The sequence below is a fragment of the Condylura cristata genome, unplaced genomic scaffold (genome assembly GCF_000260355.1).
Source record: "Condylura cristata isolate star-nosed mole 26May11 unplaced genomic scaffold, ConCri1.0 scaffold00024, whole genome shotgun sequence".
In the NCBI taxonomy this organism is placed as follows: Eukaryota; Metazoa; Chordata; class Mammalia; order Eulipotyphla; family Talpidae; genus Condylura; species Condylura cristata.
Window position 1 is genome coordinate 14,129,800 of NW_004567125.1, and position 26,025 is coordinate 14,155,824.

General features: G+C 39.0%; 1 protein-coding gene across 1 annotated transcript in view; it reads left to right on the top strand.

Annotated features, from left to right (window-relative positions):
• The window catches only part of POU2F1 (POU class 2 homeobox 1), a 139,873-nt gene extending 124,114 nt beyond the window's left edge, over nucleotides 1-15,759 (top strand). The window contains exons 13-17 of the mRNA XM_004688445.2: nucleotides 614-793; nucleotides 2,194-2,299; nucleotides 10,994-11,339; nucleotides 12,016-12,104; nucleotides 14,983-15,759. Coding sequence (XP_004688502.1) covers nucleotides 614-793; nucleotides 2,194-2,299; nucleotides 10,994-11,339; nucleotides 12,016-12,104; nucleotides 14,983-15,293 — 1,032 coding nt within the window. The 3' untranslated portion in view covers nucleotides 15,294-15,759. The remainder of the gene's footprint in view (nucleotides 1-613; nucleotides 794-2,193; nucleotides 2,300-10,993; nucleotides 11,340-12,015; nucleotides 12,105-14,982) is intronic.
• The last annotated feature ends 10,266 nt before the right edge of the window (nucleotides 15,760-26,025 follow it).

Consider the following 26,025-nt stretch of genomic DNA (forward strand, 5'->3'; position numbering starts at 1 on the left):
AAAAAAAAAAAAAAGATATTTGGGGATATTTTCTTGTACCAGGGAATCTAATAATCAAAGCTTCCAAAAAAAATTTGACTTATCTAGTTAAAAAGAAACTTTAACACAGTAAAAGAAACCCTGTACCAGGAGATTTCATCAGTTCTGTCATTTGTTAATTGTGACTGGTCAGTTTACTCAGTTTCTCAGCAGAGATCCTTTTACCTGAAATACCTGCCTTTCTGTCTCACGGGCTTATTATGAGGTCCAAGTAAGGCCAAATGTATGTATGAACGCTGATAAAACTCTTAAATTCCTATTTATTTAAATTCCTGTTAACTCATAAGATTGTATTATCTGTAAATTTTATTAACCATCATGATTATTAATAGTAATTTTTATATTAAAATCTGTCCAGTGAAAAATGTAAATTTTCAACAATAGCTTAAGTTAATATATATAAATTTAGTAAATATATATTCATGAAACTATGTATAGGAGTTTTTTGTAAAAATAAGCTAAGTAGGTCATATATGTCCTTCATTCTGATTTGTTCCTTCCCATTTAATTATGTAATGACAAGGTCATGCATGTCATTTAAAAAGTTACTGCAAAGATCATTTTTCCCCTTTAGAATCAAAAGCCTACCTCGGAAGAGATCACCATGATTGCTGAACAGCTCAATATGGAAAAGGAGGTGATTCGTGTTTGGTTTTGTAACCGCCGCCAGAAAGAAAAAAGAATCAACCCACCCAGCAGTGGTGGGACCAGCAACTCACCTATCAAAGCAATTTTCCCCAGCCCAACCTCACTGGTAAGCAGAAAGGGGGGCGGTGCAAGCTTATGGGCTAGTTTTTACGAGCCTAATAAATTTCATGATAATTAGGGATTCTGTATATTCACATTGAATAAATGGATATAGATTTATATTTTAAGTGTTACAAAACAATTTAAATCTCTTGTTGGTAACATAAGAATTTACTGGTATTTCTTAAAACTGTTTTCAATTCTTAAGTGTTTCACTGCGTTCTGTTTTTCTCTTCTCTGATGTAATTTATTAGGTTGCTGTGTAACTATGGAAATAAATTTGCAGCTGATTCCAGTTATTTGGGGAGGGAGAAAGATCTTTCATTGTTTTCTACTCATATTAGGACCTAAAGCTCAGGCTTTTAAACTCAGATTTACCTGGCTAAATGATGGCGAGTTCCTGTATAACCTCCTCAAATTCTGAATTTGCATGAAAGCAGTCATCTCAGATCTTCACTTTGAAACCTGTGGGCCTTTCAAATAGAACCTTGTAGTCACTTCTGCTGTTTGCATTGGAATAGTTTCCCTGGACTGCATGGGCACATAGAAGCTGTGCAACTCCCTTTATCTTTAGGTGGTTGTATGTGAGACTCTAGATTGCCAACCAGGGTTCCAAAGATTAGGAACATAGTTGAATTATATTTCTGATCCATTCTTCTAAATGTGTTGTTATTTTAGTTGAACATCATTTTGTATAGGGAGTCTTTTCAAACTAAGTTCAACATTAAAAACATAAGTTAGTTTGTTAAAGTCTAGTTTGTTAAATGGTGGACTTTAATCAAAGTTCATGAAATAGTAATTATAAAAAAGACAGTCAGCAATTAGATACAGTTTTATTATGTTTAGGTGACTGTTTTGTGTTTTGGATTTATTTGTACTAAAACAAAGAGTATTATAAAACAAATACTTTAGGTCATTTCAGAAAAGAAACTGTCAGCTTTTTAAAATTTTTTTATTTTCGTTCATATCACTTAATTAAAAACAAAATCAAGACCATCTTGACACTTCTCTCCTTCCCTCCCACAATAAAATGTAAGTCAATGCAAGAGCCCTAGATTCATTGATTCTATTGAACAGTTTTCTTATTTTGGTTAAAAGCTACTATGATATTAATTATTGATCTATAAATAACAAAATTTAGAAATTTTTCTTTTTAAATCCAAGGCCAATCTATTTGTCATGTATCAATGAAAAAACATGGCCTTTCAATATATGCCAAGTTTTTCAGTTCCAAGATCAAAGAGTAATTATGAATTCCTTTAGGAAATTATGATTCTTTCGTCCCTTTCATTATGTTATACCTGGAATTTTAAAGTTTTACACAAAAAATAAGTCCATCATATAATTTAAAAATATCTATAATTTGGTTTTTAGATGGTCTTGCATATTCTCTTTTCTGACCTCTAGGTGGCAACCACGCCAAGCCTTGTGACAAGCAGCACGGCGACCACTCTCACAGTCAATCCAGTTCTCCCTCTGACCAGCGCTGCGGTAACTAATCTTTCTGTTACAGGTGAGCAACAACTAGGCAAAGGTCAGGCCATCTAATTGGAAATTAAGTCTGACCAAGAATATGGATTGCTTTTTTAAAAACTTGTGTATAAAACCTGAATTCTAAAAGGAAATTAGCCTAATTAGTCAGAATACTTTCATGTTAAAATTTTCTTCTTTTTTCTTTCCCTCTTTAGTCCTTCTTCTCCATTACTTTTAAGAGCTTTAAAAAAATACCAGTTGTTTTTCTACGTAGCCATCAACTGTTATAGCTTTTTACATTCAGGAAAACATCTGAATTCATCACCAGTTCAAAGAAAGTTATTTTTTTTTAATTTTTTTTTAAAGATTTTATTTATTTATTCACATAGAACTGGGGTACAGGCCATAGATGCAGAGGGTGAGAGGATTCACCAGAGACAGAGGCGGGAGCAAAACAGGCAGATCGACGAAGTACACTGCTGAGGGGAGCAGCGGGCGGGTCAGGAGAGGTCTGCCGCGCCATGTGGGTCTCCTCCTCCGGGGCAGGCGGGGATCGAACTCATGCAGAAGTGGCTTTAGCTTCTTAGTGTAGTGCTTTAACCTGCTGAGCCACCAGGGAGGGCCCGAAAGTTATTTCTTGTCTGGACCTCTGATCTTTTACTAGTCTTGCTTCCATCCTACCCCCAACATACTCCACCTACACGTGCCTTTGCTAACACTCCCACAGCATCATATGTTGGCAATTCCACTTGCCTTCTTGATAGCAGTGAAACTATTCCAGCTTACATATTAATTCTTCTTGGAAATATTCCTTTGCTATTCATTTACACCTGTCTATATTCTAAATAATTACATTTTTATTCCTCTTTCAAAATAAAACACTTATCAAAATATCAGAATATTCTTTTTGAAGTTTCAGTTTCTTTTTTAGTGACTGACACTCATTATAAAATGGATAAATTAAAATGTTTCCTTTGATATTGTTTAAATAGCACTTTTCCAGATATATTTAAAATAGAAGTTTTTTTACTGATACATAATGCATTCTATAGTTACTCACCAGGTTGATTAAGTGCTAGCAAATCATTGGATGGTTTTGTGATATTTCACAATCAAACTTGAATCTAACTTAGTGTTAGGGAATTTTATATTCTTTACTCATGTTTTAAGCTCATAACACTTTTTTCCTTTGTCATCTAACCACTGAAGTAAAAATTGAATAAATAACTATATAGTTATTAATTTATAAGTTATTAGAAAATCTCATCATATTTATTTAGAATAATATTCTTTTATTTATAAGTGAGAATCCTTATCAGTCATTTGTGGATGCCTTAGGAATACAAAATTTTAAGTCCAGAACTTCTGCTTGGGTGTATAGTTCTTCAGCTTACTTAGCCAAGTGTTGGTGATGGGTTGTCATTATGTTGGGGCCAAGAATATGAAGTTCCTGCCTCTGCAAAATACTCTGCCACAATTCCATAATTGCCATCATCTGGTACATTATGAACTGGACTTTGCCTTCCCAAGAAATTTTAGGTTATATTAATTCCAAAGATACTATCTTTTCCAGAATAGTTCCTCAGACTTTAAGAATCAAATAGCTTTGAGATTTCCTAAAATTTGGCAAAAGTATGAATTAGAAGGTCATTTTAAGGAGATACACACACTTGAAAACTAGCTGAATTTTTTAAGATCAATTTCAGTGATCCTAACCAATCCCATTTTCTTAAACTTAGTTACTTAGTCCATTTATGTGGATTTCGCAGTGACTATTTTCTGAAATGTTGACCATTTTTTGTAATGAATTTTATTTAAAAATGTAACATTCTAGTTGATTTCAAACATGGAAAGCACAATCACATAGGTATTAATGTTTTGTTTTACCTTTTAATCTTTTTGACTTATCTGTCCAATCATAATATCATTTATAATGCCCTCCCTTTTTTTCACTTAACAACTTAGAGTATTTTACTCTGTTATTAGAGATTTTACATTTATGCTTTTAATTTGCCCTTGTCATATCAAATGGTTGTTGTATAATTAAGTAAAGATTTCCATATGGAATCATCATGGTTAAGTTTTACCTAAGTGACTGACTTTTCCAGTATGAACCCTGCAAATCTTGCACCCAGGAAACCCTTTAATCTCTAAGCCACATAACTGATGTTGGTCTTGGTTTTTCATTCACTGTTGTATCCCTCGTATCTAGCACACCACCTAGAATATAAATTATTACTAAATTAATGAAATTCTCGCTCCTATAAATAATACTGTCATAAACACCTTTGTACATAAGCCTTTTCCTTAAATTTATTTTGATATAATTTCAGATCTACAGAAAAATTATATTAGTGGTACCGAAAAATCCTAAATCTCTTCCCTCAGATTCTCCAAGTATTAGAATCTTACTGTATTTGCTTTCACAGTTTTACTTGTTCTCGCAGCTGTGAATGTGAGTGTGACCATGACCAAAGACTTGCCAAACTTTATTTTAGGACAAATGGATAAAAAGCAGGCAGGCAACTAGGCTTTATCCTATCCCTTCCTAAGAGGAGAGGGGCATCACTCACCCCTGCCATTGCCTATGTAAAATAGTCTTCAGAGTCCTTTTTGAAGGGGAGTGGGGTGACAGTAGTGCTGCTCATCTGAGAAGTTGTCTGGTGGAGGGAGCAAAAGGCTGGCTGTCAGAGCTGATGTCCTTTTACTGTCCCTACTCTCTGCCCTGGTCCCTGTCCTCTCTCAGTATAGTTTTCTGTAGCCTTCTGAACTGCAGTTGGTCTCTCTCCCACCCAATTTCAGCCTCTCTTTCATTTTAGCAAAATCTCCTAACCCCACGTATCTTGTTCCCCTTTTTGGTTCTTTGCCATCACTGGAAATAAGACTGTAGAAATGAAGAAAAACAGAGCTATCCTCAGCCTACCATCTTTTAAGAGAAATTTTACCTGATTGCCAGGAAAGGGTCATTTTGATTTTTTTCAATATACAGCATAATACTTAGCACATAATAGGTGCTTGAAACTTTTCTAGAATAGATACAACAAAGATCATTACTGGTCTTCCCCAGGCATGTTTTCTGATAATATCTCAAAGTCTTGCAAAAATTCCATAATCCTTAATCATCTCAACTGAACATGCTTTGCCACTAGTTCTTTCTCCAAAATCCCATTTCATGATGCATCACATGGAATGACACACTTACTATTAATTTCTTCTCATTCACTCATCCCCTACTCTTGGTAACAACTAATTTATTCTGTCCCCATGGAGTTTTCCTGTTTTGGACATCCATCTAAATGAAATTTTATAACATATGCCCTGCTGTGTCTGGTTTCTTTCATTTAATGTAGTATTTTCAGAGTTTACCCATGTTACAGAATATTTTAAGTACTTCATTTTTGTGACTGAATGGTATTTCATGATATGGGTATGTCACTTTTTATTTCTTATTCATGAGATGACAGACACTTGCATTAGGCCATACCGCTACTGGGAGCATTTCCAGGTTTTTGTGCAGAAATATCTTTTCAGTTTGCTTGGGTATATTCTTAGGAATTAATTGTGCATTATGTGATATACAGGAATATTATAAACAACTTTATGGCCCCAGTATTAAGCAACTTAAACGAAATGGACAAATTACAGAAAGATTACCATAACTAAAAAGGGAACCGAGAAACTAAAGAGACCTAAGACATGTAAAATAAATGAAACCTTAATTGAAAGCCTTACCACAAAGTAAAGTCCAAATGCAGATGGCTTTAGCAGTGAGTTCTGTCAGATTAAAAAGGGAGAAATAAAGCCAATATTTAATAACCTCCTCTAGAAAATAGAGGAAAAGGGACAACTTATTATAAATAGGCAAAACTAATCCTGATAGTAAAGCCAAAGATAGCACAGTAGAAATACTATAGACCCGTATCTCTCATGAAAATAGAAATAAAGTTTTCAATAAAATGTTAGCAAATCAAATCCAGCAACATTAGAAAAGACTGAAAGGTTATATATCATGTCTTACTTAGTATAAGGTTGGTTTAATAGCTAACCATCAATTAATGTAATACACTATAGTAATAATAATAATAACAATAATAATAATAATAATAATAAAGAGAGCAGAGATGACAGAAATGACCACATAATCCTCTCAGTAGATAAAGAAAAGACATTTGGCAAAAGTCATCACCTATTCATGATAAAAAGAAACCTATTAACCTGAAATAAATAATAATTTCCTTACTTCGTAAATAAATTCCTCACCTAAAAACAGCTAACAGCATAATTATTGCTTAAAGACTAAATTCCCCACCCCTACTCCCTACATACACACTGCTTCCCAAGAGTGAAACAGAAGTGTTGTTCTTGCAACTTAACATTTGCATTTTGCTGTATGTATAAAATAGCCAAGGAATCTACACACAGGAAAATTTACCGGGACCAATAAGTGAATTTAGTATGGTTGTAGGATGTATAGTCTATACATAAATAAGTTGTATTTGTATGTACTACTGATGAGTAATCCAAAAATGAAATTAAAAAAATTATTCACAGTAGCTTAAAAAAGAATAAAATGCTTAGGAATAAATTTAACAAAAGAAGTATAATACTTACACAGTGCAATCTATAATTTGCTTAGAGAGATTAAAAAAAGATTGATTACGTGGAGAGACCATTTATAGTCTGTATTCAGTGTTGGAGACTCAGATGACAACTTTCTTCAAATGGATCTATAGGTTCAGTACAATCATAGAACTCCAGCAGGCTTGTTGTTGTCATTTTATTCTGTAATATATACGGAAGGAGCTCAGAATAGTCAAAACAGTTTTGAAAAAGAATGAACTTGGAGGACTTAAATATCCTGATTTCAGAATCTACTAAAAGGGCTACAGTGGTCAAGGAAGTGTGATGTTAATATATGAGTAAACATACAAGCTTATGATCCTTGGTCCAGAAACAAACCTTTAAATTTATGCTCTGTTGGTTTTTGACAAAGGTGCCAAGGAAATTAAGTTGGGAAAGGATAGTCTTCAACAAATGGTTCTGGAACAATAAGAGATTCAGATGCATGAAGGTGAATTTAGTTCCTTACCATTCACAAAAGTAATTAGAATGGATCAAAGAAATAAAACTTAAAGAAATAAGGCAGGAGAAAATCTTCATGACCTTGTAGTAGGTAAAGGAGTCCATAGACACAGCACCAAAAACAAAATCCATTAAAGAAAAAAATAATTGGACACTATCAAAAGCAAAATCTTTTGTACTTCAAAAAGACACCTTTAAGAAAGTGAAAAGACAAACTGCAGACTGGTAGAAAATAATTTGTAAATCATAAATATGATGAAGGAATTGTACTTACATCATATGAATTTTTGCAACCAAATAGTAAGAATATAAACAACCTGATTTCTTAAATGAACAAAAGATTTTAATATACATTTTACCAAAGGAATATTGGACTAACTAATAAAATAAAAAGCACATGAAAAGATGCTGAACATTATTATTCTTTGGGAAATACAAATTAAAACCATTAAATAGCTTTAACCCGCTGGTGGCGCAGTGGGTTAAAGCACTGCGCTAAGAAGCTGAAGCTGAAACCACTTCCGCATGAATTCGATCCCCGCCTACCATATGGCGCGGCAGACCTCTCCTGACCCGCCCGCTGCTCCCCTCAGCAGTGTACTTCGTGGATATGCCTGTTCTGCTCCCCACTCTGTCTCTGGTGAAGTCTTTTGCCGCCCCTGAGTCTCTGGCCTGTACCCCAGTTCTGTATGCTCAAATAAATAAATCTTTAAAAAAAAAATGAGATAACCACTTCATCACTAGGATCCCTATGATGATCATAAAGACCAAAAATTAACAAGTTGTTGAGGATTTAGAAAAACTGGAACCATCATACATTGCTGGCAGGATTGAAAAATGATGATTTCTTTAAAAGTTAGGTTAAGTTCTTCATCCTATCCAGCAGTTCCTCAAGTTCATCTACAGGCGTGCACAGATGATGGTGGTAGTGCTCTTCATAGTAACCAAAACCCAGAAACAAGCCAGTGCCCATCAGCTGGGGGCATGTAAGGACAGGGGAATACTTTTCAGTCAGAAAAAAGATTTTTCTGACTTCAACTTGGATAAACCTTGAAAACAGTATGCTAACTGAAAGAAGCTAAATGCAAAAGACTACAAATTGTTTGGTTCCATTTATGTGAAATGTCCATTAAGGTAAATCTGGAGACACAAAAAACGGCGACTTTAGGTAAACTGTAAAGAAAAAGCAAAGTAGGGGTTGTGTATGGAAGCAGGGAGTGAGTGCAAATGATACAAGGATTTTGGGGGGGTAGAAATATAAAATGGGTGATGGCTATATAAACCCTTTGAATTTCATACTTAAATTATGGCTCAATAAAGCTTTTTTTTTTTTTTTAAGAAAAGATGAGAGATGTAAGAAACAAAAGGATGTGCCTCTTTTTGTACTCACATATAACTTCTTCCCAACCATGTGAAGCAAATGACAGTATCTTATATTCTTGCACATAACATCCTACTAATCTTGTAAAGTGGCCAGTGGCATCTTGTTTTGTTATAGAGAACATTGAGGTTTAGCAAGCCTCACAACTTCCCTAATCAAGGTTGTCCAAATAATTAAGTTGCCAAGAATTTAAGGTCATGAAAGACATATTGTTAAGATGTGACTCACTGGCCAAGATCCCAAGAAAGTCTAGACTCATGATTTTCCCATTGAAGACATCTAAAATGTAGGCAGAGGGGGACAGCCAGGAACGACTTCAAATGGTTTCTGGATTCATTATCTCCTAGCTCATGTTAAATTCACTGTTAAGATTTCACTGGCATCTTTTCTTTTTTATCTTTGGGATTTTAAGAATGTGATACACAGTTTGAAAGTGACTAGAGAGTGAAGAAAAAAAACATATTTAGCCTTTAACCTCAAGATACAGGATCTCATGAAAATGGGCCATTTTAGCTTCAGGACATTTTTGTGCAGCCTGATGGGAGCTGGGGAGAGTTGAGTCAGTCCTAAAATAGGTGATGTCTTAGTTTCTCCCCTCTGTAATATGTGAGACAAGCATTTGTTCCCTTAAGGTTGAAATGAGAGTTAAATTCCAGATGTTCTTAGTTTAAGACAGAAGAAGGCTCCAAAGTAGATTTTAGAACAGATCTGCCAGAATTTTGGATAAAGAGATTAAGAGAGTCTTTGGTAGCTTAGTGATAGATTTTATTTTAAAAATGCCTTTCTTTTTACATAAGACTTTGTTTCCAGTATATACTACCCTTCTAGGTTTGAAATATTTATTTTGATTGGTCTCATTCATAGCAAGTCTTCTGTGATTCAGCAGAAATAGAATATTGAGAATTTGTAGTTATATTTAGTCAAAATCTTTTGAGTTCTATCTTGAAAAAAAACCATAGAGGTTGTGTTTTGCACATATATAGTCTCATATATATATATATATATAAATCATATATGTGAAATATACAATGAACCACACAGATATGAGCCATGTGTGTGTGATTTCATATATGTGAACCATATATATATATATATACATATATATATATATATATATATATGACTATTTACAAAAACTGTTTGCGCTGGAACTTTATTCAATAAAAACTATAGTCTAGGGTATGGTTCATTGTATATACATATATACATATGGTTCATTATATCCTAGACTGTAGTTAATTTTTACTGAATAAATCTCCAGCGAGTTTTGGCAAACTGTTCTTGTAAATCTGTAGTATTTCCTGATAACCGAAATAATGGCCCCTGTCAGTGCAGTCTTCTAGATAGCATCTGCATTCCAGCAGGTTGGGGGCAGTAGCTTTAACGCAGGCCTTACTGGTTTCTACTTTGAGCAAAGGGACTTAACTTTCTTTAAATTAAACTTCCCTTTGGAACCCAATAGACCTAACTTGTAGATATCCACTAAACCTGTGCCATCCAGTCTGGTACAGCTAGCCATGTGTGGGACCTTCTTTTAAAGTGCATATTCAGATTGCAGTGTACTATAAACATGCATTTTATAAACATGCAGATTGCGATGTACTATAAACATGCTGTACTATACACAGCATTTTCAAAGACCTACAGAAGAAAGTAACTCAATAGTAAATTTCCAGTAATGATGTCATTATTGAGATAGTATTTTGGATATATTGAATTGATAAAAAAAGATACTACTTTTGATCTTAGTCAAAACAAGAAGCAATGTAATATACATATGTATATATACTGAAATAAAATACTTTTAAATTAATTTAACCAATTTCTTTTTCTGTTTTGAATGAAACTATTAGAACATCCAAATTAAATATGTATTGTATTTCTGTTGGATAAAACTGATCTCAGACATGAAACGATTACAGTGGATGTATTTTAGTAAGATTCATAGTATCAGTGTTTCTTCCACTAAGCAGCTGTGCTGCATGATTCTAGTTTTTGTGATTCTTTTATTTTTTGAACAAGAAAACTGTTCTGTCCCACCGTGGTTATGCTGTTGTTTTCATCTCTTAAAGTAAGGTTTCTGGTTTTGATTCTAACATGTTTATTTTTGTGATTGATTTCCAGAGAAAAACTAAACCATGTAAATAAAAAGGGACAAATTTAGGGGCTACTGCATGCTAGATTAAGTATGCAGTCCATTCAAAAGATGACTGAGTAAAGCTATCACCTTCCAGAAACATTTGTCACCTTCTAATTCAAGTCTTCTTTCAGGCACTACAGACACCACCTCTAACAACACTGCAACCGTGATTTCCACAGCGCCTCCTGCCTCCTCCGCAGTAGCTTCCCCCTCTCTCAGCCCCTCCCCTTCTGCCTCAGTCTCCACCTCCGAGGCATCTAGTGCCAGTGAGACCAGCACAACACAGACCACCTCCACTCCTCTGTCCTCTCCCCTTGGGACCAGCCAGGTGATGGTGACTGCGTCAGGGTTGCAGACAGCCGCCGCCGCCGCCCTCCAAGGAGCTGCACAGTTGCCAGCAAATGCCAGTCTTGCTGCCATGGCTGCTGCTGCGGGACTGAACCCAGGCCTGATGGCACCCTCACAGTTTGCAGCTGGGTAAGACATTCTCTCATCTCATTCACATCTGAAAAGCAAGTAGGAAGTCATCCCTGGAGTTACTCGTGGGGACACTTAATCCCTTTGAAATGGATTCCTCTGTAGTAACACAAGGATCTTGATTATAATTGGATTAAAATTTTGGCTGCTCTTGGAAGGCAGTAAATCAGGCCTTTATTTCCAGATGAAAGCAGGTACACCAGACCACTGAGTGTCTAAGTGATGAGGTCAGAAAGCAAGCCCAGAAGTTTTGCTCTTACTTTAGTCTTTTCTGTTAAACTCTCTTAACTGTCTGCTTTCTAACTTGAAACATAAATAAGATTTATAGCCATAAGATTCCCAGTGTTATATTATCAAGTGTAAGAATTATTTTGTCAATAGATTCCTTTCTTTCTGTTTTGGAAAAAAGGAGAGAAAGAAGTACTTCAAAGAAGAGTCAAATGTCTGTGCAAGTTTGATATTTTGTGCAGATTTTGACCTTGTCTAGCTTTGTACAAGTGGGCAGCAAGGAAACTACTCAGAGGTAATAACCAAACCATAAGGAATTGAGTAGAACAGATATTATTTTTCCATATATATCCCCAGTTGGGTTTTCCTTTCTTTCACCCCTTGAGTGTATTGTCAAGCTGACAGCTGTGTCTGCTTGGTAGTAAGTTACACTCTCTTGGACTTGCAGAGGCGCCTTACTCAGTCTCAATCCAGGGACCCTGGGCGGTGCTCTCAGCCCAGCTCTGATGAGCAACAGTACACTGGCAACTATTCAAGGTCAGTACAACTTCTCTCTTTACTGAGCTCCTTTTTATTTATTTATTTTTCAATGAAGGAAGCCTGCTTTTGCTTAAGATAAAGTTGATGGGGAGAAGTAGTTGAGTTGAAAAAGCTTGCCAACTTGAAGACCGAGAAAATGTCCATGTAAAAAATGTGAAAGTGTTAGTTTGTAAGAATGGAAATAGACTTAGTTTGGTGTATTGTAAGAAGTCAGGATTGTTGGCTGAGATTTCCCTTCTTATGTAGAGTAGACTTGGAGGCTGATCTTCCCCCCAGATAAGCTTATTCAAATAGTCATCCAAAGCCCATCTCCAAGCTCATTGACCAAGTAAACCCTCTTTCAACCCTCCTGAGTGGACTACATGGGAGAAGGCCTTACAGTGAGTGAACCTCATAATGCATCATCCTGAATAACTTTCCATTCTTACTAGGTTCTGCCTTTGTATACCCCACCTTTGTATAGCATCTATGTTCTTGAGCTGTAATGACACTTTTCCAAGCCACTTGGGTCCCTTCCAGATGCACTCAAGCCATAGTAAAGAGTTTGCCTTGTTTATTAGCTTCTGGGCTTTATGCCTGAAGGTGCTTGCTGTTACATGATTCAGGGAAACTGTTTGAGAGAAATCAATGTATTAATCAAAGAATTTTTTTCTTAAAAATGTTTGTTTTTAAGTGGGAGTTTTTCAAGCCAAACATTAGCTTTTGGTCAGCTTCATTAAGATTAGTGTTTCGGGGGCCTTCCCTGATGGCGCAGTGGGTTAAAACACTGCACTGAGAATCTAAAGCCACTTCCGCATGAGTTCGATCCCCGCCTGCCCCGGAGGTGATCCACATGGCGTGGCAGACCTCTCCTGACCCGCCCACTACTCCCCTCAGCAGTGTACTTCGCCATTCTGCCTGTTCGGCTCCCCACTCTGTCCCTGGTGAATCCTCTCACCCTCCACATCTCTGGCCTGTACCCCAGTTCTGTATGAATAAATAAATAAATAAATCTTAAAAAAAAAAAAAAAAAAAAGACTAGTGTTTCAGACCCTCCTTGGTGGCACAGCGGATTAAAGCACAGCACTAAAAAGCTAAAGCCACTTTAGCATGAGTTCGATTCCTGTCCCGGAGGTTATCCCACATGGTGTGGCAAACCTCTCCTAAGCCGCCCGTTGCTCCCATCAGTTGGCCTGTTCTGCTCCCACTCTGTCTCTGGTGAATTCTTTTACCGCCCCTGTACCTCTCACCTGTACCCCAGTTCTGTATGCATAAATAAATAAATCTTAAAAAAATAAAAATAAGAAAAGATTAGTGTTTCATGGGTGTCTTCTCTCTACCATGCTACATAGACAATACTAGTTATAGACAAAATGAAGACAGGCCTTAGATGACCACAGTATATTGGCTTTCTGATGACTCAGTCATACTTGAAACTGATGGTTAGATCTGTAAAGCTCTAATTGGAATAAGATTTACAGTAAATCACTTTTCACTTAACATTGTGACATGTGAGCTTGTAGGGCTGTTACAAAGGCAAATCATCATGTCCAAAGCACAACTGACAGTACAACAAGGGTTCTGCAAAGATCTAGACCTCATCTGTGCTCCTAAGCCTCAAACCTGAAGAACCAAACCTAGCAAAGCTTCAAGCTATACCAGGTCTCACTACTCTGCATTGTTTGTTTTGGCCATGTCTAAAGTCAAGGACATTCCTTTCCTTCTAGCTTCTTTGTATACTATGTAAAAAATCAACCAAGTATTTAATGTCATTAGAAAAGCTCTCAAATCTACATATAGGAATGTTTATATGGGTGGGACGATATTAGGAAATTGTCAGGTAACAGGATAAGATACTAAACGAGAGTGCCCAATTATTTTAAATAAAATATTGATGATAACCTTCTATGGAGAAGCAATAGCATCCCAGAAAAATTCTCACCGATTATAGCAAGTCCAAACATAAGCTACCGAAGGTGGCTACACCCACGGTGTATCCGATTTCCTCCTGTAATAGACTATTCATTCTCCTTGTACAAGTAAGTCATAGTGTGTTGCCTCTGAAGTGGAAAATTAATCACATCATGTGTTTTGTTTGACAATACGTAACGTATTTTAGAACTAACGCCGTTTTTGAAATAGTTTTCATCTTCTATATCCTACTATGAAGTGTTCAAATTTGTTAGTAATGCCATTTAGTTTGAAAAAAGATAATTTTAACACCTAAACCTGTTTACCTATTGAATGGATACTTTTTTTTTTTAAAGATTTATTTATTCATTCATAGAACTGGGGTACAGGCTGGAGATGCAGAGGGTGAGAAGATTCACCAGGGACAGAGTGGGGAGCAGAATAGGCAGATCGACAAAGTACACTGCTGAGGGGAGCAGCGGGCAGGTCAGGAGAGGTCTGCCACGCCATGTGGTCAATTCCGGGGCAGGTGGGAATCGAACTCATGCGGAAGCGGCTTAAGCTTCTCAGTGCTGTGCTTTAACCTGCTGTGCCACCAGGGAGGGCCCTGAATGGATACATTTTTAAAAATCAGTAATCTTTAGCAAAAACAAAATTATTGGACTTACCAAAACTTGTAAATAGGTGAATTAAAGTTGCGATTTCAAGATGAAATAATTTGACTGATCTGTTCACATTATTAACTCTCCCTCTCACCTACACTTACTCATGCTCATTAAATTAGATTTTTCAGCCCTTTAGGCTCTTTCAGAATTATAAAAAAAACCTTTAGTTAGTTGTCATTATAGTACTGTGATTAAAAAGACAAATCAATCGAAGAGCTGCACTGAGTGCTAGGAAAACTGTAGACATTTGATGTGTTGTTTGGCTTCTCTGGAAGATGTTAACGTTCTCCTTCCTGCCTGTTTTGGGGCTTTATCTGTAGCTCTTGCTTCTGGTGGCTCTCTTCCAATAACGTCACTGGATGCCACTGGGAACCTGGTATTTGCCAATGCAGGAGGAGCCCCCAACATCGTGACTGCGCCTCTCTTCCTGAACCCGCAGAATCTCTCTCTTCTCACCAGCAACCCTGTCAGCTTGGTCTCTGCTGCTGCAGCCTCCGCAGGGAACTCTGGACCTGTCGCCAGCCTCCATGCCACCTCCACCTCAGCCGAGTCCATTCAGAACTCTCTCTTCACAGTGGCCTCTGCCAGCGGGGCTGCCTCCACCACCACCACCGCCTCCAAGGCACAGTGAGCAGGGCTGCGGGTTGCCAGCCAGGCTGGGACTAGAAATGTGATCAGCTTCCTCTTGCAGTGTTTCGAGGGCAGGAGAGAGATGGAAAAACACATACTGCGAAAACAAAGATGGAGACAGGACAACATTTGCCTAATTTTGTAATAAAACACTGTCTTTTCAGGATTGCTTCATGGATTGGAGAACTTTCTAACCAAAAATTAAAAAAAAAAAAAAAACAGAAACAAAAAATCAAAAACAAGCAAACAAAAAAAAGTAAGTGAAAAGGACTACTTATTTCCAGCAGTCATGATGACGAGTTAAGGTGGGTTACCAATTCCAATATAGGAAGGGGATTTCTTGTTTGTCTAAACTTCTTTTCTTAAAAATCATTTTTATGGGTCTGTTGTACAGGCCATTAAGTCATAACAAGGTGTTTATAATCGTATCAATTGTGTTGGGGGTTCCTTTCTTAACTGGTACAATTTAGGCAGGCCTGTATTACTGTATCTCTATTATTATTGTTATTGTTTTTATATATATATACATATATATATATATATAGAGTTTGGACATGTTTATCTCTTGCTCCTGGATCCTATTTCAGTGAGCTCCCACACTGTGGGGAAGGGAGGGTTTGGGGTAAGGGGGGGACTTAATGTTCTTAACTGCGGGGAATGTTCTTGCTGGTTTCCTTATCCTTGATGACTCTTACAGAGGTGCTAGAAAATTATTTTCTTTTGCCACTTATGCAAGAGGCTTGGTGCAGAAGCTGAAGGCAGTGTGTGTAAACACTCCCACTTCACACACGCCCCTCCCCCCATCAGGTGGTGCCTTTGGAGCACTTTTGTGTAGGAAGGAATTCCTGCTGAACTGTAGCTCTCACTCCCCCCAAATCATTGAATGACCTGAGGCCCAGATCTTGCAGCGTGGCCTGCCCCACTGCTCTCTGTGGGAATGGCCTCACGTACTGCGGGGCAGGGTTTGGTTCCGGAGAGCAAAGACTACTGCAGACACCTGACTTGGTGGTTCTCCTGATTCCTTGTCTCCTGAAAAATGCTCCTACTGTTGGTGTGTTCATTTGTTTGTTTCATTTTCTGGAAGTTTTTCATCCAATCTTCCTTTAATTTACTTGGCAAAGAACAAATTGGTTTATTGAAACTGGGAAAGGTTTCCCTCCTTTTGTTTTCTAAAGGAACTCTACTAGACTGTTTTCCTTTGATTATATTTCAGCAAAAGAGGTGTGATGAGAAGAGACTGAGGTTACCACCTTTTCCTCTAGCCACAGACTTCCTTTTCACCAAAGGCTTATGAATCCCTCTCACCCTAAGTCCCTACTTGGCTTTTTGACTAGGGAAGGCCCTGATTAGTTGGGAATAGGATTTGTCAAACCTTTGAGAACTTTAAGCAGGAACGTTGCACATGCCTGAAGTGTCTTTCTGGTTTGTTAGTGATGGCTCCTGCTAGAACGGTCTAAAACAAGACACAGCTCTCTAGTCAAGGTATAAAGTGATGAGCTTCTATTGCCGAGTGTTTCTAGACTATGTAAATGAGCCCATGAGAAGGAAAAGTTTATGGAAGTAGAGGAAACTGAATGAGGATAACTTGAAAATGAAATTACCCTTTTTGTCAGTAGACTGTGATACAGTCTGTACCCCCAAATTTCCCAGAACACTGGATCGCCACAATATGTAGCTCGTCTGACCTCCCTTCTTGTTAGCATTCAAGGTCCTGTTTGGTGTCCTGGTACTCGCGTACCTTGGGACATTGCTTTCTCCCTTTCCAAGCTGGGGGTTGTGAGAGCAAGCAGGTATTTTTTTCTAATTGCTCTGCTTGTGTCCGCAGGGAAGCTTGGATGCTATGTATTTGTCTCTTCACAGTGTTGGGAAAGGCGTGATACAGACTCCTGTATTTTTGTTTGTGATCATCCAAGTGGGAGACAGATACATTAGTATGAAAAGGCCAGATACATTTAGTCCCCTTATATATTTTTCTTTTGTTCTGTCTTCCCATTTTATTGCATAGATATTTAATGACCACCCTAAAATTCCTCTTCTCACTCTTCACCTTCTCTAAAATTCCTCCCAAATCAGTGAACTGCAAGCAGGGAAACTAACAAATGTCCATCCACCTTTTTATGTGTGGTGTGTTTTTTTATGTTGTTTTTTTAACTAAGCTTGAACCAAAGTCAATTTTTAGCAAGCTGCTGTACTAATGGACTAGTTTATGACGTGCAGTTCAGACACATTGAGGAGATAGATGCTACTGACAATTTCTTTTTTCATTTGTCTTTATTAATTTTATATAAAAGTTGCTGCTTGTTTTAATCTTTTATGTTAGTACATGTAATATCCTCTGGGCAGACGTTAACTTGATTTTTAACTAGTTTATGTAGTCGGGTGTGTAAATAGTATGGCAATGTCAGTTACTAACTTTTCTCCTCTCTATATCATATTTCTCTGATGTAGTTAAATGTAATCTTGTATCCTGACTTGACATTTCTAACTTTAGTCTGTGCAAATGATTTTAGGGCTATTGATAATACTGTAGCGCCCATAGTAATGAATCCTCCCTTGGGAGAGGTGAAAGTAAAGTTAGGAGGAAGGATTCAGGGAAGGAAATGCTGATACCAACCATACTGAACTAGAGGTTATAGCATTAATTTCCCCAAACTGCTACCAAAGGAAGTGTTGAGTCCCAAGGGACTCAGGCCCAGTGGAGTATGAGGAAGGGCCAGGAAAGACTGTGTTTGCTTGCTTGCTTGCTATGCGGTTCAGAATATGCCCCCTCTCCCAAAGCTGATTCACTAACAGGCTTTAATATTAAAAGAGATACTAAGCTTTAAATGTCAGTACGATGGTCTTCTATTCCCTGCCCTCTCTGTATTCTCTAGTCAATTTGGGATAAGGGGATTCTGCCTTTTTGTGTGTGTGGATCACTTTATGAGGATAAAACTTAAACCAGCATACAAATCTGTGTTTAAAAGAAGAAATAGATACTTAGAGGTAACTTTTAAAACTACTCCCCCCCCCCTTATTTAAAAACAAGTTGTGAAATGAAAGGTACATTTATACATGTACACATGAAACACTAAAACAACTTGTTGATGGGTTAAAATAGACTCCCCATTCTACTGATCATATTGCTTCATGACCCCACCCAGTCATTTTTACTGTATATCATTGTTTTTTTATCATCTCAAGAAATGCTTTTTGATTGAGTGAATCTCCTAAGCTAATAAGTAAGGTACTCAGACTTAACTTTTAGCCACCTTATATGGACAAGTCTAGAAATTAAGGGGGGGCCATTTGACCAAAAAGAGATTTTTGTTAGTTTTCATATTTCTAGGAGGAGGACCAGATGGTCATTACAATCCATTGTATTCTTTTTCTTTCTTTCCCCTTAATGTTTATATAAGTTTTATCCATCCCTGAATTTGGTTAACACATATTAAGCCAAAGACTAATTCTGAATACATTTATAGTGAATACTATATTTGCCCATGGTAATGGGCCCTCCCTAGGGAGTGGTGAATGTAATTGTTTCAATCCTGCTTACCATAAGCAGTGCAATTTGGTTATAAACTTTATTTATACCCTGTATACACCTAAAGAACAGAGCAGAAAGACCTAGAAAAGGGCTTCTCTTAGGAACATTATTGTTCCTATTTAAATAAGTTGAGTGCTTTTTAAATAAGTTGAGTGCTGTATTTGTTTAAATGTTTCTGAAGTTATATATAGGCAGCTTTGTAGAAATAAAAAAAAATGTTCATATACATTAGCTGATGTAACAGACACTTTCTCTTATTTATTTGATTAGAAAATTAGTACCATCCCAGTTCACTCAACTTAGGACTTGAGAAATGGAACCAAAGTAATCCAACATTTGTTTTGTGTAGCACCATAATTTGTTTGTACTTATGGAAGCATTATTAGAAGTTAATGATTTTTGAAGGGAAAAATAGAATTAAAAAAGATTTTTAGTGAGATTATCTTGCCAATTTGTTCTATCTACATAATTCATTGCTGGGGGAGGGGGGAGAAGCACAATTATACCTCTTTTTGATGTTATTTTGTCCTGTTAGCCCTCATTTTTGAGGGGGTTGGGGGGGTGGGAATCTTACCCAAAAGCACAGATATTTGCTCAACACAATATTTAAATTCAGCTCAATCTTTAACATTAAATTTTCTATTTAAATTGCTGGGAAAGCTGGACACATTTACAACTATAGGAAATTAATGTAGATTTTTTTTTTAAGCTACAAATCCTGATAGTAGACATTACAATTAGTGTATAATAAACACTTGACTTACAGAAGAAACTCTTTGTAGTTCAAAGTTGTTCCTAAACCATTTCATCCTCACAAAACTTGTTTACCAAGAAAACAGTAAAATCATTGAGATGGGAAGAAAAAAGAGAAGTATTGACAGGGAGAAGCCAGGGGACTTTGGGGACCTAGGCTGGTGAGGAGGAGGTGAGTGTGTGTGACACCCACTTCAGATCTCAGCCCAACTGTCTGTTTTGGCCTTGGACCCTTGAGGGCCCCCTCACCTCAGAGACCAGTCTACAATTTGAGAACCCTCAGTTAAAGAAGAGTCGCAACAATTTATTCTGAGAATTTGATCAATACTTCAAAAGACCACCAGTACTCATGAACAAAAAGAGTATAGGCTTGAAAATTAAAATTATTCAAATGGGCAAGAATTGATGGATTAATTTGATCATACCATTAGGGGTCAGTGTCTGTGCGTGTAAAAACCTTTAAAAAGTGACATTGTTCCTGTAATCATGGCCCTGGCCATTTTGAAGTTATTTTGAGTCTAAAAACATTTTGATCATACTTTATAAAATGGTAAATCTATTTTAGCATCTACCTTCACTTCTGAGAAAGCAGAAAGTATCCTTTGCCACCCCTTTAAAAAGAGTAACTAAGAGTAGCCATTAATGCAAGTTGGGCACAGTACAACATGAACAGGCAGAAGTAGGCTAAGTGGCCTGTACCATTAAAGGCTGGTACTAGTCCTGTTCTGCCTCATGCTTTTCTTAATCCAGAAAGACTAAAGTGATACCCCTCAAGTGTCCACAAGATATTTGAAAGGATTCTTTTGGGAGGGTGGGGAATTTTTTTTTTTAATTGGCCGGCCAGATGTCCATATTGTTCGTGAACTGTTGCCTTCCACCCATCCTCATTCGTGAAGCACTTCCTCCTTCTGGCTCTTCTACTCTTGGCCTTTGCTAGAAGTAAACTTGAGGGAATCTTAACAGTGGTTTTGTACTCTGGATCTCCTTTCCAGTCTTTCCTCTTTTCTCTGAGTGATGATACCTTAATCTGTGAGGATAATGCTAGAGGGTAACGGCTAGCTTCTGGCACCTTCATAAAATACCTCAGCCTAGCTTAGCATTGTTGCAGAACTGGTTTTAAACAAAAACCAAATAAATAAATAAAAAGAAAAACCTTTATAAATAGTGGAAATAATTCTAGCTGTAGCATTTAGTTGAACTGATGTTTATTATGATTGATAAACATGATTGATGCTGTATGTATTCGGGGTCCTGTTTATAGGTTACAATTTATAGGGTTAGGGAGGGTTGGGTTGGGGGAAGAGAAGTTGATTATGTTAGAAGGAAAACGTTGCTCGTGTGTGTGTTTGTTTTTCCTTATATCTGTCTTGCCAAAGGAAACTTGATTACCCCCATAAGTTGGTTTGGGATGTGTTGGGCTCTCTGTGGTCCATCTGCAGTGTGTGGTGGCATGCAGGTTATACCTGGGTGCTTTGTAGGTGCAGGGTCCCTAGGGCATTCATATCTCTTCCTTTGGCTTCCTGTGCCCCCCTCCCCCCCCCAGGCCCTGACAGCCTCACCCAGTGACTTATTACCTCTGGCTATAGCAAGAGCTTAGGCAAAGGATGAATGTTCAAGTGTGTGGCTGAGAAATAGAAGCAGAAATAGATACGCACCATTTAACTGAGAGAGGAAAGGAGACATGAGTGGCCGATGCATCTCAATCTAGGAAAATTAAAACAGTTTTTTTTGTTCCCCTTTGTGATGTTACTGATTGTTAAGCACAGCATTTTAAAACCTAGCTTCCTTTTCTTCATACTGAGGCTGATTCTGTCTGGATCAAAGGAAAACTGAAGATAAACTAGACCAAGAAATTGAAAGCCAGCCAGTATACTTGCCTCACACTAGTGATCAGGTGTAGCCTTTAGGGGCTGCTGGCTGGTGAGGTCGAGAGTGTTGTCCTTGGTGGGGATTTGAATGAGGAATGATGTTGGTTTAGGAAAAAATGGGAACCCTTTCTGCCCGTACTCTGGGACACTTTCCCAGCTCCCCGAGTTCAGATATAGATGAAATGTCCAGAAAGGTGATTCAAAATAAACAAGCCACCTCACAGAACTGAGGTGGGATTTGGATACCAAAGACACTGCTATGTCACTGTTTGGCCCATGTGCAGAGGGAATAGAGCAGAAAGCTCAAGTTTAACAGGACTTTGCTTTTGTCTCTTTCCTTGTCCTCTCCCTTCACTCCCTGCTTTCCTCAGTTTTAAGAAGAATTCTTACTGGTTATCCTGGCTTTGGAAGAGAGACTTCTTTACTTTCACTCTGCTAGCTCTGTAAACCCAGGTAGGGTTGCTCAGTATGGCAGTGATTTTCTGGGGATTGCTGAGTGATTTAGGGGAGGGCAAAAGATGGGGCTAGCCTTCTTATTTCCTTTGCTAAGTCCAGGTGATATGTTCTGTCGCCTGTAAAGGATAAGCACTTGCAAGAGCGGGATTACACACAGGAAACCTAAAGACCTTCCTCCACTCTCCTGTGGAGTTGTGTGGTTCTCCAGTACTGAGGCTCCAAATTGAGCAGTTCATTGTTTCGCCGTGCTATTGGAAAAAGGAAAGTGAGAAGGCAGAGAAATTTGTAGCTTTCTTAATAAGCCATCAAAAAATGATCAGCTGGCAGAACTTCTTGAAAGTTTCATAATAACATGATCTGACATTATGTAAAATGGTATTAATGCTGTGTGACTCAAAGCGCTAGACAGATTTGTGAGTAGGTAATAGGGGTGTTGCGGAGAAGAGCACTAGGAGCAGAGTGTGCACTGAGCCTGGAAGTGGAGTTCCTGGGGCCTGGGGAGGGAAGGTGCCATCTCTGCGTCTTTGTCCTTGAATTTGCCCACTCTGCACAGGGCCACGCTGCCAGTGATGAGTCACCTTCTGGCTCCAACCCAGGTCAGTGCCAGAAAGTTCCATCCCCAAAACTAATTACTATAAAAACATTGAGGTCTGCTGCAGAGCTCCCTGTGTTTTCTCCGTGTGCTTGTTCATCATTGTGTTAAGTCGGCCACTGCCTCACAAAGCAGCTTTACAGCTCTTTCATAACCTGGCAGCAGCCTGGCGCTCTCTGTCTATAGAGCCCCAAGTCTGTAGGCAGACAGCTGGATACAGCGCTGTTTGAGAAATTAGACACCCAAATACTTCCTAAAAATTGGATCTCCCTCAAATGAACAAGGACAGAGCCAAGTAAAGAAAAGGCTCTGCTCCCACCTAGCCTCACAGTGTCTGAACAGTGCAGCAGGAAATGGAATGCACTTTCAGAAGCAAAATCACTGGTCCTGTTAGGAAAGGCTGCCGTTGTAGGCAGGCCGGGGGCCAGATGTTGGGTTCTGCCCCTGCGAGGGTCTGCAGAGACTCGGTGGAGTCTGCCCTGCCAGCCTGCCTGTGTATTAGAACTGCAGGCGGTAGGGAGGGAGACAAATAGGCGCCCAAGATCTCAGACCCTCTTCTGTTGTTGGCTTCTGCAGCTTAAATGATGCACTTCCCCTGAGATCAGGTGGCAGGGGAAGACAGACAGGCTCTTCCAGCTTCTTACCTCCGCCCATATGGGCATGTGTGCACAGAGGCCTCACCCCCCTCGGAACGCCCTCCTCCTGTGCCAGCAGCCGGTAGTGCGCTGCCTGCCTGGGTCGCGCAAGGCTAGGCGCGTAAGTGTGGGCCTTCTCCCCACCACGAGTCCAGGAGCTGTTGTATACCTCATTTCTAACTCGTGACTGAGTAACTTGCTTTAACTTTCTAAACCCTCCAGAGTTGCCAAGTCTGCCCTCCCTCCCCGAAGTCACATTGAACTCTGGCCTATAGCATCACGGAACCTGCAGCCAAGGGTGGGGTCTCCTAGAGCCTCTGAATGTCGCTGCTTAAAAGCTACTGCAAACTGAGGGCAAATTGCAATCTTCTCTCTCTTTCTCTCTCTTTTTGTTGTTGTTGCCAGGGGTCTTCCAGGGTTTCCTAACACCTGCTTTCCCAACCACCCTGGCTGTAGGAGCCAACCAGTTCTCCCCGTCACCCCCCACCCGAGTTTCTGACCCACCAGCTGGCCACACACCCACTGGCCCCTGCCTTGTCCCTGGTGGGGTGGAGGCCGCCACCCCTCTGAGGCCTCAGGGCTCTGCTGACTTTGAGGCCTTTGGGTAGACGGGAAGACACCAAAGGCTCCTCTGAGCTGACTGCTGCATATACATCTCACTTTTTTTCCTTTGACATGACCAAAAAAAAAAATCCAAATATTTAAGTTTATTATTATTAATATTATTATTATTTGACAATCTTCTCTCCAATGGGCTCTCTTGAAGCTGCACCCCCAGCCCTTTCACCTTTTCTTTGAATGTAGTTCCCAACCTGCAATTCCCATCCGCACTGTTGACAAAAAGCTTTGCCAGGTCTGAATACTGCTGCTATAAGCCAGGGGAGGGTGGTTTCTTTGTTTTGTTTTGTTTTGTTTTGTTTTTTAAATTTCCAGCCAAAACCAAAGATTTCTTAATGATTGTATAAACTCAAAACAAACAAAAAAACCAAAGAAAAGGGAAGTCTTCAGCGTCAATCCAGTCTGTGGTGTCCTGGCATTTGGGGGAGGGAGGCCAGGGCCAAGTGGGGGCCCTGCCCAGTTCTGGGAGCCCTTCCCACGTTCTGCATGTGCAGAGCCATGCGACCGGTCGCCCTGGCTCCTGCCAACCGTGAACATGCCGAGGAACAAACTGGCCTTTCATATTTTCCAAACAATAGCCCGACCTGTCACCACAATAGTCCACCCTCAGCAGCTGCAGTCACCGCAGGGCTTAGCAGGGCCAGAGGGGCTGGTGATGGTGGCTGTGCTTGGACTCCACAGAGTGGGGGAAGCTGAAGACCTGGCAGGACTGGCTGCTCTGCTGGGTGCTTTAACCTGGGGGCGGGGACATGAATACTTGCCGAGGTGCCCTTCTGAGCCTCTTTTCTCTTTCCTTTACTGGAACTGCTTGGAAGTGGCTGTGCTGTTTGTGAGAAAACCTGCAGAATGATGATCAAGCTTTTCATTTCTCCTTCTTGTAGTTGGTTCCTTTTCTGCAGCACCACTGTGCAACTATGCATTGTATTTCACAACCTTTTGTGCTAGGTAGATGCCTGTGACTTTTTAACTTGGGGGGTGGGAGGGTTACAAATGAAGGAACTTTTTACATGGATCTTTTTAATCTCAGTTGATTGGGGGTGGGGGGTATTTGGTTCTAGGGTCATACAAGCTCTATCCCAAAGCAAAATCCAAATGTTAATAATATTAGCCTGATGCAGATACCAAAGATAATTTCTTTCCTGCAGAACCTTAGACTTGTGTATTAAGTACGATTACCCAGCACTTGCATTAGTCTAACCTCAGTAATTCCAAAGCTTAGATGTATATTTTGGTATATTTCTGGGATATTAAAAAATGTCGTTTAAATTCTTGTTTGTTTCAGTGTAATGCTCTTAAAAGTCATAGCATGAAAATAACTGTCCTATTCTTAGTAGTTTGAAACAATAGTATTTTTGTATGTTCTGGGTGTGTCTATGTATGTATTAACAGTTTTCACTGCCTAGGTATTCATAATAAAAAAAGAAAACGAGGAAGTCCTGAGTGTACATAATATTCAGTAATAAACTTCCACCGGGTTCAATTTGGATTGCATATTTGCTGATTACTGTTCCAACAGATTTTGTTTTGTTTGAAAGAGACAGCGGGTCGTGTTTTTCTAAGGATGTGTTTTTTTCTCTCTGTCTTTAACTATCTTAACTCCCCCCCACCTCTTTCTTCCTATTTTTTGAACATTGATTCAGGGGTGTTTTTCCACTGTTGTTGAGGGAGGGGACCCAAGGGGGGACGGCCCCCTTGGCCTCCCAGAACTTTTTGTTTGTGTACTTAACTTTAAAATGTGAGTTTGAGTTCTCTTTTGTGGAAACCTAAGATGTGGTGTAAGCGATTCTCTCCGAGATTGTCCAGCAGCTTAAAGAGGCAGCGACAATTCCCGAGTAGGTAGCGCGCTGGGAGTCCTTTCACATTTCCCCTAGACGCTAGGCGTCCGGTGGCTATTGTGTAGCCTTACTGCCCAGAGCGCCGGCTAGCCATTCCCCTCTGATCGGATTGTTTTATAAGAATCAGCTGATCATTTGGAGTTTGGGGACCTTGTTACCTGGGCCCCTGGGAAGGAAACACATTTCTTGGTTTTGGAAACCTGAAACACAAGCAACTTGATATTTGGGGGAATTAGCTGATGCCTCCCGAGGCCTGAGGAGCTGGCGGGGAACGTGAGCGGTGCTGTCTCTTTAAAAGTGCCCTTTCTATGCTTCCCCCTCCTGGGACAGCCTGCAGATGCTGCAGGCTTGGGAGAGATGGTGTAGGTGACAGTGAATCAGAATGAAAAGGTAGATTTTGTGTAGATGCATTTGTCTGCTGTAATTTTTTATATATATTAAACTTAC